The sequence below is a fragment of the Kogia breviceps genome, chromosome 2 (genome assembly GCF_026419965.1).
Source record: "Kogia breviceps isolate mKogBre1 chromosome 2, mKogBre1 haplotype 1, whole genome shotgun sequence".
Taxonomy (NCBI): domain Eukaryota; kingdom Metazoa; phylum Chordata; class Mammalia; order Artiodactyla; family Physeteridae; genus Kogia; species Kogia breviceps.
Window position 1 is genome coordinate 106,485,704 of NC_081311.1, and position 13,914 is coordinate 106,499,617.

The 13,914-nt window shown below is 46.8% G+C and overlaps 1 protein-coding gene across 3 annotated transcripts in view; it reads left to right on the forward strand.

The window, feature by feature from the left end:
• Window positions 1–13,914, forward strand: part of MGAT5 (alpha-1,6-mannosylglycoprotein 6-beta-N-acetylglucosaminyltransferase) — a 389,028-nt gene that overhangs the window by 364,264 nt on the left and 10,850 nt on the right. For all 3 annotated transcript variants that reach the window (XM_067025906.1, XM_067025907.1, XM_067025908.1), the window contains one exon: window positions 1,709–1,783. In XM_067025906.1, coding sequence (XP_066882007.1) covers window positions 1,709–1,783 — 75 coding nt within the window. The remainder of the gene's footprint in view (window positions 1–1,708; window positions 1,784–13,914) is intronic.

A 13,914-nucleotide genomic window follows, 5' to 3' on the forward strand; every position in this document is an offset into this window, starting at 1 on the left:
CTCACAAGGTCATTAAATAAATATTCTTTAAAAGAAAAAGTCTACATTTGGTGTAAAGGACTGTGTTTGGGTTAGAGAAGGCACAGCAAGTGCAAAAGCTTGAGATGAGAAGACGCAGCTTGGAAGACATAAGTCAGTTAAAGCATTTTGAGCTCTTCTGAGATAAACTATCTAGGAACAAAAGGACCTCAGCTCATGCAGAATAGTCCTACCCTGATATTACAATACTTATGGCTCAGCCTCTTTTGGCTCTCTCTGGATGGATGTGGGCAGGGATGTCTGAGGTACAGCCCATGTGATGTGTCATCTAATTGTGCATTCAAAGATATGTTATGAAATTACTAATCATGGTTGAAGAAGATTTCAAATGTAACGTGTGAATCAACACACACAGAAAACGGGGGAAGCTGCCTTGAGGACAACTACTTGGCTGCCTCCAGAAGGGCGTCTTCTCTGTCAATTGTCCCATTTTTCGTAGGTCTCAACTCACAGATGCTTTGTCCAGATCTCCACCCTGTAGATTTGAGATAGGCGAGTGTAGACTTAAGAGGGAGGTAGTGAATGTACTGATAAGTGCTACTGGGCTTTCGGAAGCTGTAACAGACTGGATTGCTGGCCATATTCTCCCAAGTGAAATTTCCATTTCAGATTAATAATGCCAGCAGGCTGCTCCTGAAGACGTAGGCCTCATAGTGTTGGCACAGGCATTGCAGAGCTCCAACCCTCATTTCTTCCCCTTCCATCAGGTGTCACAGTATTGATCCGATTGCCTCCCCTACCCCAGTGAAGCACCTTCTACGTTGCTTGCTACCCTCAAGTAAAGGCTAGGCTCCTTAGAGTAGAAATCACAAATCTTTTGTGGAAATCCAGTGAACCTTTTCCTAGCCTGTCTCATCAGTCTCCATGATCCTAGTTCTGTCCTCCTGCTGTCCTTCTTTCATGTCAAATCTCCCACTAATGCTCCCCCCTGGAAAGTCTTCCGCATCTTTGCCCTCCTCAGTCTTGGCTTGCTGGAGTCATAGCTGACCTTAAAAGCCTAGCATGAGCAGAAGTTGGCTTTGACCTTCTAACTTCCTGGGACCCTCTAGCTGAACTCTCTGGGGCACTTCATCACTCTGTTTTTGCACCATGAGTTCTTCGGGAACGTGCTCACCTACTAATGCAAAACAAAGCTTTTGTCACTGTCATGGGTCCTGAAACCACTCATCATGTGCCTTTCTCAGGGCAGGGAGCATGCATTCATTCACCAGATGTTTGCTGGTTCCAACATGTGCCGCCCCACTCAGCACCGGGATGCAGATGACCCAGCAGCCAGGGACCCTGCCCCATGGAGCTTACCTTCTAACAAGTGACACTCTCCACCTTCTGTTGAGTCCCTACTGTGTGTTAGACACTGAACCAAGCCCTTTTTCTCCCCCGGTAATCTTTACCACACGTTCCAATAAATGGGTTTTTCTTATCACCATTTTACACGTGAAGGATCTGAGGCTCAGAGATGGTAGATCATTTGCTCAGGGTCCCACAGCTGATAAGGAGCAGAATGAGGTTGTGAAGCCAGGTCTGCTGACTTCCAAGTTCATGGTCTTAGCCCCTCACAAGGATCCCTGCAGGTGTTGGCACCTGAGTGTCAGTGAATCAGTGGAGGACTGGGTAAGTGTTGCATGTCCTGTGTCTTCCTCTTTCATGATACCGTGTTGTGTTTCTGCAGATTGAGCCGTACATGCCATATGAATTCACATGCGAGGGGGTGCTACAGAGAATCAACGCTTTCATCGAAAAACAGGTAAGGCTCTTCAGAAGTCCGTCTGTCCTTGCTGTGTCCTACCTCCTGCTACCCCAGAGGACTCCAATGAACAGTTAAGAGTTTACCATGTTTCTGTGCTTATTTTCCTGATTTGGAGGACTCTACAAGCTAGAGAATGGCTTCTTGAAATTCTAAATTATGAACTGTCAAGGTCACTCCAAGGAGTCAGTCTGTCCTTAGGGTAAAAATGTTCTTTATGATGGTGGAAAGTCAAATGGAAACTTAAGGGAGAGACTGGATGGTTAAGATGAAAACGTCCTTCACCATCAGATCTGTGCCCTGCCCGGGTTCTAGGGGCCTTACAAAGACTTGGGTGGGGAGGGAACAGAGAGATGACTCAATATCTGTTTGGTAATTCCAAATATGTTCGGACTCTTCAGTGGTTTTCAAACGTTTTTAAAAATAGGACCTGTTTTCAAATGAAACTTCCCGTGAAATCCAAGTATATAAAACAGATAAAAGAGAAGTTCCCTTCCAAAGCAGAGGAGGGTTCCAGGGGTCCCACCACCCTGAACAGAGTTGGGAAACTATGTCTTGCGCTCTTAGAAGTAAAGGCCAAAAGTGTCATTCCTGTCATTTTAAAACATTTTCATTCCGTAGGGTTCAAAAGCAACACAGAGCCAGAAATAGGCAGACTGAGCACCCCTGTGGGTAGGGGAATATGAACTCCTTGAGCAGATGCCAGAAATAAGGGGCTGGTCTTAAAAGACAAAGCGGAGCGTCTTGGGGCAGTCTTGAGATCTTGACACAACAGGGGGTGAGGACTCTGAAGGCTGAAAGTAGAAATGGCATGTTGAAAGTGGAAGTAGGTGCAGACCGTAGGCCAAGGCAGGTTTCAAAGGAAAGATTTGAGGCCACAGACCGTGGTGAGCAGCAGACAACAGCCCTGAGTGCAGCCGCTGGACGGGCCGAGCCAGAGGCAGAGGCTTCAGGGTGCCAGGTCTGATGTTCTGAATTTTTGTTAGTGGCAAGAAGGGAGTGCAGTGCAGCCAGCCGCCTGGGTTCCAGCCCCTCTGCCAAGACTTTCTGGTTGTATGACTTGGATGTGTTAGTTTCCTCCCCTGCAAACTGAGGGTAATAATAGAACCTCATGGGGCTGATGTGAGGATTAACTGAGCCTAGTACATATGAAGTGCTTAGAACAGGGCTAACACATACTGCTCAGTAAAGACACACTAGTGATGTTACTATATTATACATTATTGTATTATATTCTTGTGTATTATTTTATAACATAATATATTCTACAGTATTAGACTTTACCACAAGAGCTGAGCATTTGAATCACTATCTCAGTCACTCTTCACATGACACTCAACTTAAGAATGACAGTATCATCATCATAACTTGAGCAGCCCTTTACGTACAGACTTTATGCCAACACGTCCCAACGCATCTTCTCATTTACCCTCACAGTAATCCTGGGAGGTGGCGGTCATCACCCCGTTCTCTGCATAACGGGAACAGAGAGTCTTAGTCGCAGGGCTTAGCCATGGAATCAGGGTTTGACGCTGGTTTGGTCTGATCCCAGGCCGGCACCAGCAGCGTTGCTGTGGCCCCGGGTGATGGCACTTGTCCCAGAGCTATACTTCCCATCTTCTTTGATCTCAATGGGCTGCTGGCCCTTCCTGAAGGTGCAGACAGGGCGGCTGTGGCCTCTGACAGTGAGATTTAACACATCACAGCTTTAACTACCCTCCGAGGAGGCCAGGATCCTACGAGGACCCCTGCAGCTGCTTATGGAACCCACTTCCGCCTTTCCTGTCTCTGCTTCCTCTCAGGGAAAATGGTTACTCACCACCAGGTGTAAAAAGACTTTTTAAATTTTATATTAGAGTACAGTTGATTTAGAATGTTGTGTACAACCTAAATCAATCAGGTGTACAGCAGAATGATTTCGTTTTACATGTACATATATCCATGCTTTTTCAGATTCTTTTCCCACGTAGGTTATTACAGAATATTGAGTAGAGGTCCCTGTGCTATATAGTAGGTGCTTGTTGATTATCTATTTTATATATAGTAGTGTGTGTATGTTAATCCCAAACTCCTAATTTATCCCTTCCCCGATCATTCCCCTTTAGTAACCATAAGTTTGTTTCCTATGTCTGTGAGTCTGTTTCTGTTTTGTAAATAAGTTCGTTTGTATCATTTTTTTAGATTCCACATATAAGTGATATCATATGATACTTGAAAAGACTCTTTATCACATTTATTTGAAGACTGTCTTTCTTTCTTCCCTAAGATTCTTGAATCCCAGCCAGTCCTTAGAAGTTCTCATGTGGCCTGTTCTCTGTGAATCTATTACTAGGTTTCCTTTCCAACAGGAAGATCCCATTCCCCAAATAGACTTTGTCAAATGCTCCGTGATTCAGGGCCACACCCAGCTTGTTCCCCTTGACATCCAAGTGCCTAGCCCTCTGCCTGGCACAGAGTAGGTGTACAAAAGCCAAAGACATGAATGAATGAATGAGAAAGGGAGTGAGTGTGTGAGCTTTTTTTCCCTGTGTGCCAAGAACCAGGAGGCTCATCTTGGCCCTTATGGTTTGGAGAGCATGCTAGTAAAATTGTCTTCTGGAAGACATGCTCGTAAAACTGCCCTTTTACACTACCTCCTTGGTAGAGATGTTTTCCTGCAGAACTCTGTGGTTCACAAAAATCTGGGGATTTCTTTTTTGCCTGCTGTTGTTTATTCATTCATCCGCTCTGAAATATTTGTCAGCTGGAGGGGGCTGCAGACAGTGCTGGGAGTTGAGCAAGAAGAGGTGTCAAAGGATGAGGCCCTATCCTCAGGTAGCTTCAAGGTCAAGGTCACAGGCAATGCTGCTGCCATTGGTTACACCTGTCATAGTGACTGCCCAGGTGCTTTGGGATCACGTAACTCAGATGCAGGGTGGGGATGGCGGAGGGGAGGGAGAGTCTGTACGGAAGCACGTTGCGGGAGATGAGTCCTAAAGGCAAAGTCGTGGTACAGAGAGGTCGCGATGCAAAGGCCTGGGGGTGAAAAAGAGAAATGGTGGTGAATTATTGGGTGGTGAATTATTGGAAGTTTGGCTGTGACTGAAGAGAGAGATGATATGAGAGAAGAGGTTGGAGGAGGAGACACATCCTGAAAAGATGCTGAGGCTCAGCTGGAGAATTCAGCATTCGTTTCTGGGCCAAGAGGCTAGAGAAAGGTTTTAACCCAGGAATACGGCAGTGATGCTCTCAGATTGGTGTTTTAGAAAAGTCATTCTAGGAATCTTGTGTTTGGGGCATTTCTTACTCAACATTCTCTCAGTGCTGCTAAATGAGCAATCAAGGGGCCTATTTTGAGTTTATCCCAGGCCTCTGGGGAGGGTTTTGTCAGAGCCATAATGTTCCCACAAACCAGAGGGAAATTAGGAAGCCAAGAACCCACTGGTTCACGGATTGGGTCTTCTGCCTCTAACGATTAGCCCCAGGCTCTAGTGTTTTAGAGCTTGGGGTGTTCATTATTTTTGCAGCCAAAAGAATATCTTCAAAGAGCAGTGATGGGAGAGAGCGGTGTTCCTGGTACGAACAGGAAAGCCTCAAGCTCCGAAGGGGTGGTGGGAGCATATGCTTCCCATCTCTTAAACTGTAGGAGCATCACAGCCCTAATTAGGCTGATCTCTGCCTTCAGAGTCCTCCATGCGATGTGCTAGGGGAATAAGGAAGCTTTTATCCCAGAACCCTTTCAAGGTTGTCCATCACACTCACCCCAGGCAACAGGAACCAGAGGAAGCCAATTGACAGCAATTGAGAAAGCCCCAGGTTTCAACATATACTCTGGACAGAGTGGTTGACAGCAGGTTGAACTGCCCTACCAGCCCAGGCAGCACCACTGGGAACAAATCCTGGCTTTAGGAAAGCCACTTGCTTCTTCCCTTAATGCCCCCTCTCCCTTTACTGTACTAAAAATGTTGATTTGGATTGCACACTCTTTTCTTTCTTTTCTTTTCTTTTTTTTTTAAGTAACTATTTATTTATTTATTTATGGCTGCACTGGGTCCTCGTTGCTGTGCACAGGCTTTCTCTAGTTGCGGCGAGCTGGGGCTACTCTTCATTGTGGTGTGTGGGCTTTTCATTGCAGTGGCTTCTCTTGTCACAGAGCACAGGCTCTAGTCACGCAGGCTTCAGTAGTTGTGAAACGTGGGCTCAGTAGTTGTGGCACACGGGCTTAGTTGCTCCGCGACATGTGGGATCTTCCTGGACCAGGGCTCAAACCTGTGTCCCCTGCATTGGCAGGTGGATTCTTAACCACTGCGCCACCAGGGAAGCCTTGCGCGCTGTTTTATATCAGCTCTCCAAAAGAGGCACTCTCTCCAGCAGCGGGAATGTGTGCCAAGAAGAAAAATCCTTGTAATCTAAGATCAAGAGCACTATTCTTCCCTAACCTGGGTGTGTCCAGGCCTGTTAAGGTTCTCCTTGTGCATTTCTTGGGAAAGACTTAGGTATTTGGCCTCAGGCTAGAGAGTAGAGCAGGTTCTTGGTGATGTTGAGATTGATTTCTGAAAACCATGCACATGCTCTTCAGCCCTATTGTCTACTTTCTGTAAAGACCCTGCAAATACTCTACAAGATGACTGTGCTCGTATTATTTTGCAAGGAGCTGTGTCATTTATGTGAAAAGCACTCTGGAGATACAGAGGGGAGAAAAGAGTTAGCTCCAAGAGCCGCAGTGGAATCAGCTTCAGCTCCTGGGATATCCAGCTCATTGGGGCCCATCCCTAACTCCATGGGGCATGTTCAAGCCTGGCAGCGAAGCTGGTTGGCAGCGTAGGGGGAATGGTGGAGGTGCCAGCTTGCAGAGGAAGAGGAAAAGGCATAGAAACAGGGAGAAAGTTGGCAGTCACTTAGGAATGTTTCCTCTTGAAAAATCAGTGGTTGCTAATTGCCCAGCCGTTCCTGAACCCAGAGGGACTGGGTGGGTAATGATTTCATTGCTGGGCCCTGCAGTTTGACAGCCAGGTTCACATCCTGGCTCAGCCCCCACTGTCTCGGTGACCTCCATCAAGTTTCTAATCTCTGTGTGCTGTTTCCTCTTCTGTGCAGTGGGGATAATACTACTTACCCCATAGGGCTGGTGGAGGAGGAATCAGTAGATGAATACATGTTTAAGACAAAGAACAATGCTTGGCACAGAGTAGGTCCTCTGAAAGCCTGAAGTACTTGCTGCTGCAGGAGCCCAGAAACCAATTGAGGTGTAGTTTTTTAAACAGCTTCATTGAGGTGTAATTTACAGACCCTAAAATTCACTCCATGTAAGGGTACAGTTCAGTGATTTTTTTTTTTTTTTTTAGTAAATTGATAGACTTGGGCAGTTACCACCACAATCTAGTTTCCTAACATTTCCATCACCCTAAAAAGCTTTGTTGTGCCTATATGCAGTCAGTCTTGGCTTGTTCCCCCAGCCCCAGGAAAACACTGATCTGTGCTCTGTCTTTGTAGATTTTCCTTTCCTGGAGATTTCTCAGCTTAATGTTTGTGAGGTTCATGCATGTTGTAGCATGTGTTGGTACTTCATTCTTTTTTCACTGCTGAATAGTATTCCATTGTATGGATAGACCACAGTTTGTTTATCCATTCTCCAGTTGGGTCATTTCCTCCTTTTAGCTGTCGTGAAAAGTGGAGTGTTATCTTGAACATTCGCATGCATGTGGACGTTTGTTTTTGTTTCTCCCGATAGACTCCTAGTTGTAGAAGAATTTGAAATATGGGAGATTTATGTTTAACTCTTTCCAGAGTGAGCTGGTTGGCTCGTTGAATTGCAGTGTAAAGATCATCATAGAGATTAGTCACCACAGCTCAGCTTCACAGCCACCTTCTCTGTTGCCCTTGTGGAAATGTAAATTCGCACCCACTGCTGGGAATCAGCCCCAGGAGCCACCCATGGACAGAGTTCACTCTTTTTGAGGACAGCACAAGCTGAGAATGGCGGGTGCCAGCAGGCGACTGAAATGTGTTTAATCTAGTCAGTCACAATGTATTGGACACTTTTTCTGTGCTTGGCCCTGGATTTCCCAGCTATAAGATAGCTGGCTGAACGTGGCCCAAACCCCAACTTCATGGCCTTGAACCTACACCACCACCACCACCACCCCTTTTTTTTTTGCAAATTCCTGACCTTACTTCCTTTAGATCCTGCCCCCAGACCTGTATCTGAACCTGTCTTCTTGGTTCCCGACAATGTACATTTCCACAGAAATCTACTTGCACCTGATATGTCATGGACGTAGTAACTCAAAGGTTTGGGCAGACCTCCACTCTGGGGGTGGGGGGTTTGTGGAAAAGACCCCACCACGTACCACCGAGAGGGAGGGACAAGCCAGCCCTTCCACCCGGTGCTTCTCTCTTAAGGAGCAGCCTCCCTCGTCCCCCTACCCAGTCTTCTCCAGCTCTTTTGGTATTTGATAAATAACGTTTTCTCCATGCTGCTACTTAGCCTTTGTTATAAAGGCAGCATCCTTACTTCTTTTTCACAGTACATTGTGTTCATTGGTTCTGAACATTACTTTTTCTCATAAATTTGTTGGTTAATCAACCTTTCTTATTATAGTTACTCTAGGAGAATGTCATAGTCGAGGAAATTTAGGGAAATTTGGTGACTGGTTGAAATAATTTTTAGAGAGGGATGCAGATGTTCTGTGTTCTAACTGGGCTTGTTAACCAGAGTGGAAATGACTATTTATGTCTCTTCTGGTTGTATAAAGCTTCTGGGTTAGACTCTTATTCTTTTCTACTTCTACTCTCAAAGCCCCACGATGCCAGAACCCTTCAGTGCAGTTCAACAGCTCTTTATTGAGCACCAGTTATCTGCAAAGCACCATGTTTATGATAAGCCACTAACTCCTATTTAGCCTACAAAACCCAGCCCAGAAGTCCCTATTTCCTGGAAGCCTTCTCTGATTGTTATCCCTACCCTCATTCCCTTCCCCAGAGTTAATTCTCTCTCTCCTCTCAGTGACCTTTACATCCTGTTTGGACATCTGTTTTGTACTGTTCTGTAACTTTTTAAATGCCAGCCTCTCTTACTAGATGGAGTCTTTGAACCCACAGACTCTGTCTCATCCATGTTCTTATTTCCAGCACCCAGCATAGACTTTAATGATCATTTGTCAAGTTTTGAATGGATGCATGAGAAAACCTTCAAAGCCACCCTATGACATGAGCATGGCATGGAGGTTTATTGGACAAAGACGTGGGTCTGGCCTGAGGCCGCTCTCTCTCCCACACTGCTGTGTGGCTTCCCGTCTCTCTGCCTCTGCTGCTTCTCCTGCCTTCCATTCTCAGCTCAGTCACTCCTCTGCCCAGAACTCTCCAGTAGTTTCTGTCTCACTCCAAGGAAAAGCCAAGGCTTTGCATGGGCCCCCAAAGCTCTGGGTACTCTGACCCCCGGGACCTCCCAGACCCCATCTCCTCCCATCTCCAGCCCCAGCATGCACACACTGCTCAAGCTGCATGCAACTCCCTTCTCCTCCTGGAGCCTGCTAGAAGCTTCATTGTAAGAGCCTCCAATCTGGGTTTGCCTCTGCCTGCTATGTCCTTCCCACATACTTGCATGGCTCACACCTTTACTTCCTCGGGTCTTTTCTCGAATGTCACCTTCTCAATGATGACTTATCTGAATATCCTCTTCCCCAACAGTCCCGATTCCTTTTCCTCACTTCGTTCTTATTGAGAGCAATTATCACCTTTACTATATTACATATAATTGATTTATGTTGTTTCTCTGTCTCCCTCACTGAAAATAAGCTCTATAAAGGCAGGTGTTTTGTTTTTGGTTCCTTTTTTTTTGTTACACCAAGTCACCGCCAAGGCCTAGAAGAGCCAACCCATGGTGTTATATTTATCTGGCACTTTTCTGAGCACTTTACACATTATAATTAATTTAATTCCCCTCAACAGCTCTGAGGTGGCAGTTGATGTATTCTTCATTTTACAGTTGAGGAAACTGAGGCAAAGAAAAATTACAGAGCTAGCCAAGAGCACTCAGCTGCTAGACGGAGAGGCTGAGATTCAAACCCTAGCAGTTTGAGCTCCAAACCCTTTTGCTTTTCTGCATCTTAGCAAGTATTTTATTGAATGAACAAATGAATGAGTGAGTGAGCCAACAAGGAGACAAGGCATGTCGGCATTGCCCTGATAGCCGGTGCTGAGGTTGAATGAAACAGAGGACCTCCAGCTTTCTGCGAGCACCCAGTGGGGCTGGCACCTGGAGGTGCGAAGAGGCTTATGACGGGCTGCTGTGTCAGTTGTCCTTCAAGCAGCTGAGCAAAGGGATGGCCCTTGTGGGCGATTATCATATATAATACGCAACTCAACTTTTCCCTCTGGATCCTGGCAGCAAATAATGGTCTTCCTTGAAATATTATCTTTAACATCTGTAGGTGCCTTCTTAAGAGTCACCTCTTTTTTTTTTTTTTATCTGACAGGAGTTATATAAGGACAAGTGATATTTTCTCTATTTTAGATGGGAAAGTGGGCAGAGAGAGCTTGAGGGGCATCTATGAAGTCTCCTAGCTGGGGCCAGAATCATAACTCAGATCCCCACTTCCTCCTGCCTTCCCTGGTGTCGTACCGCCTAAGGACACCTTCAGGCCTCCATCTGTTCAATTTTATCACCTTCAGGCTTTCCAGATGGTTCACCAAGCCTTAAGAAGGGCTAGCTGCTCTTTTCACCATTTCTTTTTTAATTTATTTTATTGAAGTTTCATTGATTTACATTGTTGTGTTAGTCTCTGGTGTACAGCAAAGCGATTCAGTTATACATACATCTAATAGTCCGCATCTGCTAATCCCAAGCTCCCAATCCATCCCCTTCTTCCTCCCACCTTCCCCTTGGCGACCACCAGTCTATTTCTGTGAGTCTGTTTCTGTTTCATAGATAAGTTCATTTGTGTCATATTTTAGATTCCACACATAAATGATATCATATGGTATTTGTCTTTGTCGGACTGACTTCACTTAGTATGATAACCTCTAGGTCCATCCATATTGTTGCAAATGGCATTATTTCATTCTTTTTCGTGGCTGAGTAGTATTCCTATATCTGTATCCATATCTACCTGTCTGTCTGCCAACCACAATTTCTTTATCTGTTCATCTGTCGATGGACACTTAGGTTGCTTCCATGTCTTGGCTGTTGCAAATAGTGCTGTTGTGAACATTGGGGTGCATATATATTTTTGAATTAGAGTTTTCTCCAGATAGATGCGCAGGAATGGAATTGCTGGATCGTATGGCAACTCTAGTTTTTTGAGTAACCTCCATACTGTTTTTCATAGTGGCTACACCAGTATACATTCTCACCAACATATTTTCACTACTTCTGATCCTACTGGCCCCTAAAACAGAGTACTGAGAGGATGCCAGACCAGCCCCCGGTGAGCCACGAGCAAAAGTGACTGGGGCCTAAGAGTTCATGTGTAATTGAGCTAAGCTCACCTGATGAAGGGAACCTCAGAGAGGTTGCCTGCAACAGTTTATTGAAATGAGCAGGTGGGACAGATCTGCCCTGCAGCGTAGCTTGGAGGCACTTGCCCTCCTGCAGACCTCGCAGAGCCGTGCTGCCTTGCTCAGGATGAGATGCAGTGCTCCATCTATCCAGGGCTGCCCCTGCTTCTACAGATGCCAGTGCTGCAGTGCCTCCAAACCCTGATACAGGGCGCAGGCAACGCCTCTGCAGAGGGACAAGAGGAGGGTGGTGAGCGTTAGGGGAGCTCCTGCTGTTTGCCAGCCTTCAGCTCAGCTCCATCACCCCCAGTCTGTTGGCATCACTCTCTACAGACAAGCGATGGAGGCAGGACCGGACCAAGCAGCATACCCACAGCCCCGCGCCTGGTGAGACCTAGCCTCAAATCCGGGTCTCAGACTTGAAATGCATTCCTTGGCCGCATCACCTCCTATTCTAACATGGCAGAATCTTTCTCCTCGTTCTGGCTTTACCCCTTGGACTACTTCACATAACCACACAAGGCTCACAATAGATAAGAAGCAAAGTTTCGTAAGAGTCTGCCAAACTCAACAGGTGTAGAAATGCTACCCTTGGTTCTAACTGCCTGTAGATGTCATGTAAGGAGAGACATTCTACAGTGTTCTTACTAGGAAATCATCAGTATCATTGTCTTCATTTTTCTGAGGAGGAAGCTGAGGTTTAAAAGAGAAAAATGCAAGCAGCCCAGAAGGGCCCCCCCAACTAGATTCAGCTCTGGTCTGCATTCTGGGGCTGTACCCACCTCACTGCTCAGGGACCCAGCAGGGCCCGGCCCTCCTGCAATTCTCCACGTGACTGACAGGGGACATGGAACATTCCCCTGCCAGCACCGGTTCTGAAAGCCTGATATGATTAATCAGCTCCTCATCCATGCAGAGGAGAGACGGGAGGCAGGAGGAAAAAGAGAATATTCCAGAAGGACATACATTTAAAAGTAAATTCCCGGGCTTTCCTGGTGGCGCAGTGGTTGAGAATCCGCCTGCCGATGCAGGGGACACAGGTTCGTGCCCCGCTCTGGGAAGATCCCACATGCCGCAGAGCAGCTGGGTCCGTGAGCCATGGCCGCTGAGCCTGTGCGTCCGGAGCCTGTGCTCTGCAACAGGAGAGACCACAACAGTGAGAAGCCCACGTAACGCAAAAAAAAAAAAAAAAAAAAAAAAAACCATAAAAGTAAATTCCCTGACCATTCCTGACCCTGTTACCCGTTTCCCCTCCTCATTGGTACCAGAGATATTCTTGCAGGAACCCAGGCATGATTGTTTATACATATCATATCAACACAAATGGAAACACACTATACACCAGCCTTCAACCTGTTTCTTTTCTTTCTCAGTATGTCCTGGGGATGTTTCCATGTCAGCACATTGGAACCTGTTGCATTTTTTGGTATTCTTTGTATCTAAACAGTTACCTGTTTAAATACAGCCTTTAGGTTGTTTCAAGTCTTCTAACAATACAGCTGGGATTCCTGTGTCCTGTGTAGGTTTCTTTGCCCAGTGTGTCCCATACTGTCTGGGGTGAATTCCTACAAGTGGAATTCAGAGCCCAGGATCCTAACCCTAACCACTGGGTACCCCTGAGGGCTCGCCTGCCCCCCCAAAATTTACACAAACATGGCTCTTCAGGGCTCCTGCCCTGACATCATCTTCTGCAGGTTGGGCGGCCCGGGGATTCAGAAGAATTTTACTAGGGTTCCATCAACATCGTGCAAGCAGAGCAAGCTCTGGTTGCCAGTGGTGCATGAGTTTCCACCCTCAGTACCTGTTCAGGGTCGCTCCAAGCACAGCTGAGATGAAAGCTGGGGTCCCAGGGCAGAGAGAGTTCCCACTCCTCGCCTGCCCTTTCCCTGGTCCCAGTTCGTCTTTCTCCTCAACACTCAGCTTCATAACTAGGCTGCCCGTTCACCATGCTGCACAGGTTACTTCCTGATCCTCCCCACCCGTGACTTCCTTGGATGTGTTAATTTCCTGCACACCCTCTAGATCCTAGGAATGACCACCCAGCCCCATCCCGAGCATGCCACCACCTTCCATGCCTCGGGGCGCCCCTCCCTGCAGGGGATACCAGCTTACTTGACCTCCTATCACACATCCTCAGACTGTTTCTCTAGCCGTTGAATTTGTGTGTTACGGTTGTTTTCAACCAACAAGCACCGAGCCTCTATCAAGACCACTACCCCGCAATAGGTTCTATCCCAGAGGCCTGCAGACTTCTTGCTGTGCTCCTTTGCTTCCCAAAGTTGAAACCAGCACTCACAAAACAGTGTCATATTAGGTAACTGCCAAATTAGGTAGATACTGAGAGTGTCTTTGGAATTAGGGCAGAGGGCGTAGAACAGCTGGTGAAGGTGGATCTGGAGATGGGCTTTCAAACGTGGAGGCTTTAGCTCGGTTGCATCATTGTAGGTGGCGATACGGATGAATAGCCCCCGTTACTGGCAGGCACAGTGCTGTGCACAGAAAGCTGGTAGGTCGAGGTGAAGACCAAGGCCAAGACCGCGCTCTAGGTGAGCCGGGTTCCAACCCAAGTCTGTCTGGTCTTGCCTCGTGCCTCTGACTGCTCTCCCATGACCAGGTGCCCGCCCCCCTTGTTGGGACTAGTTGGCAGACTGGGG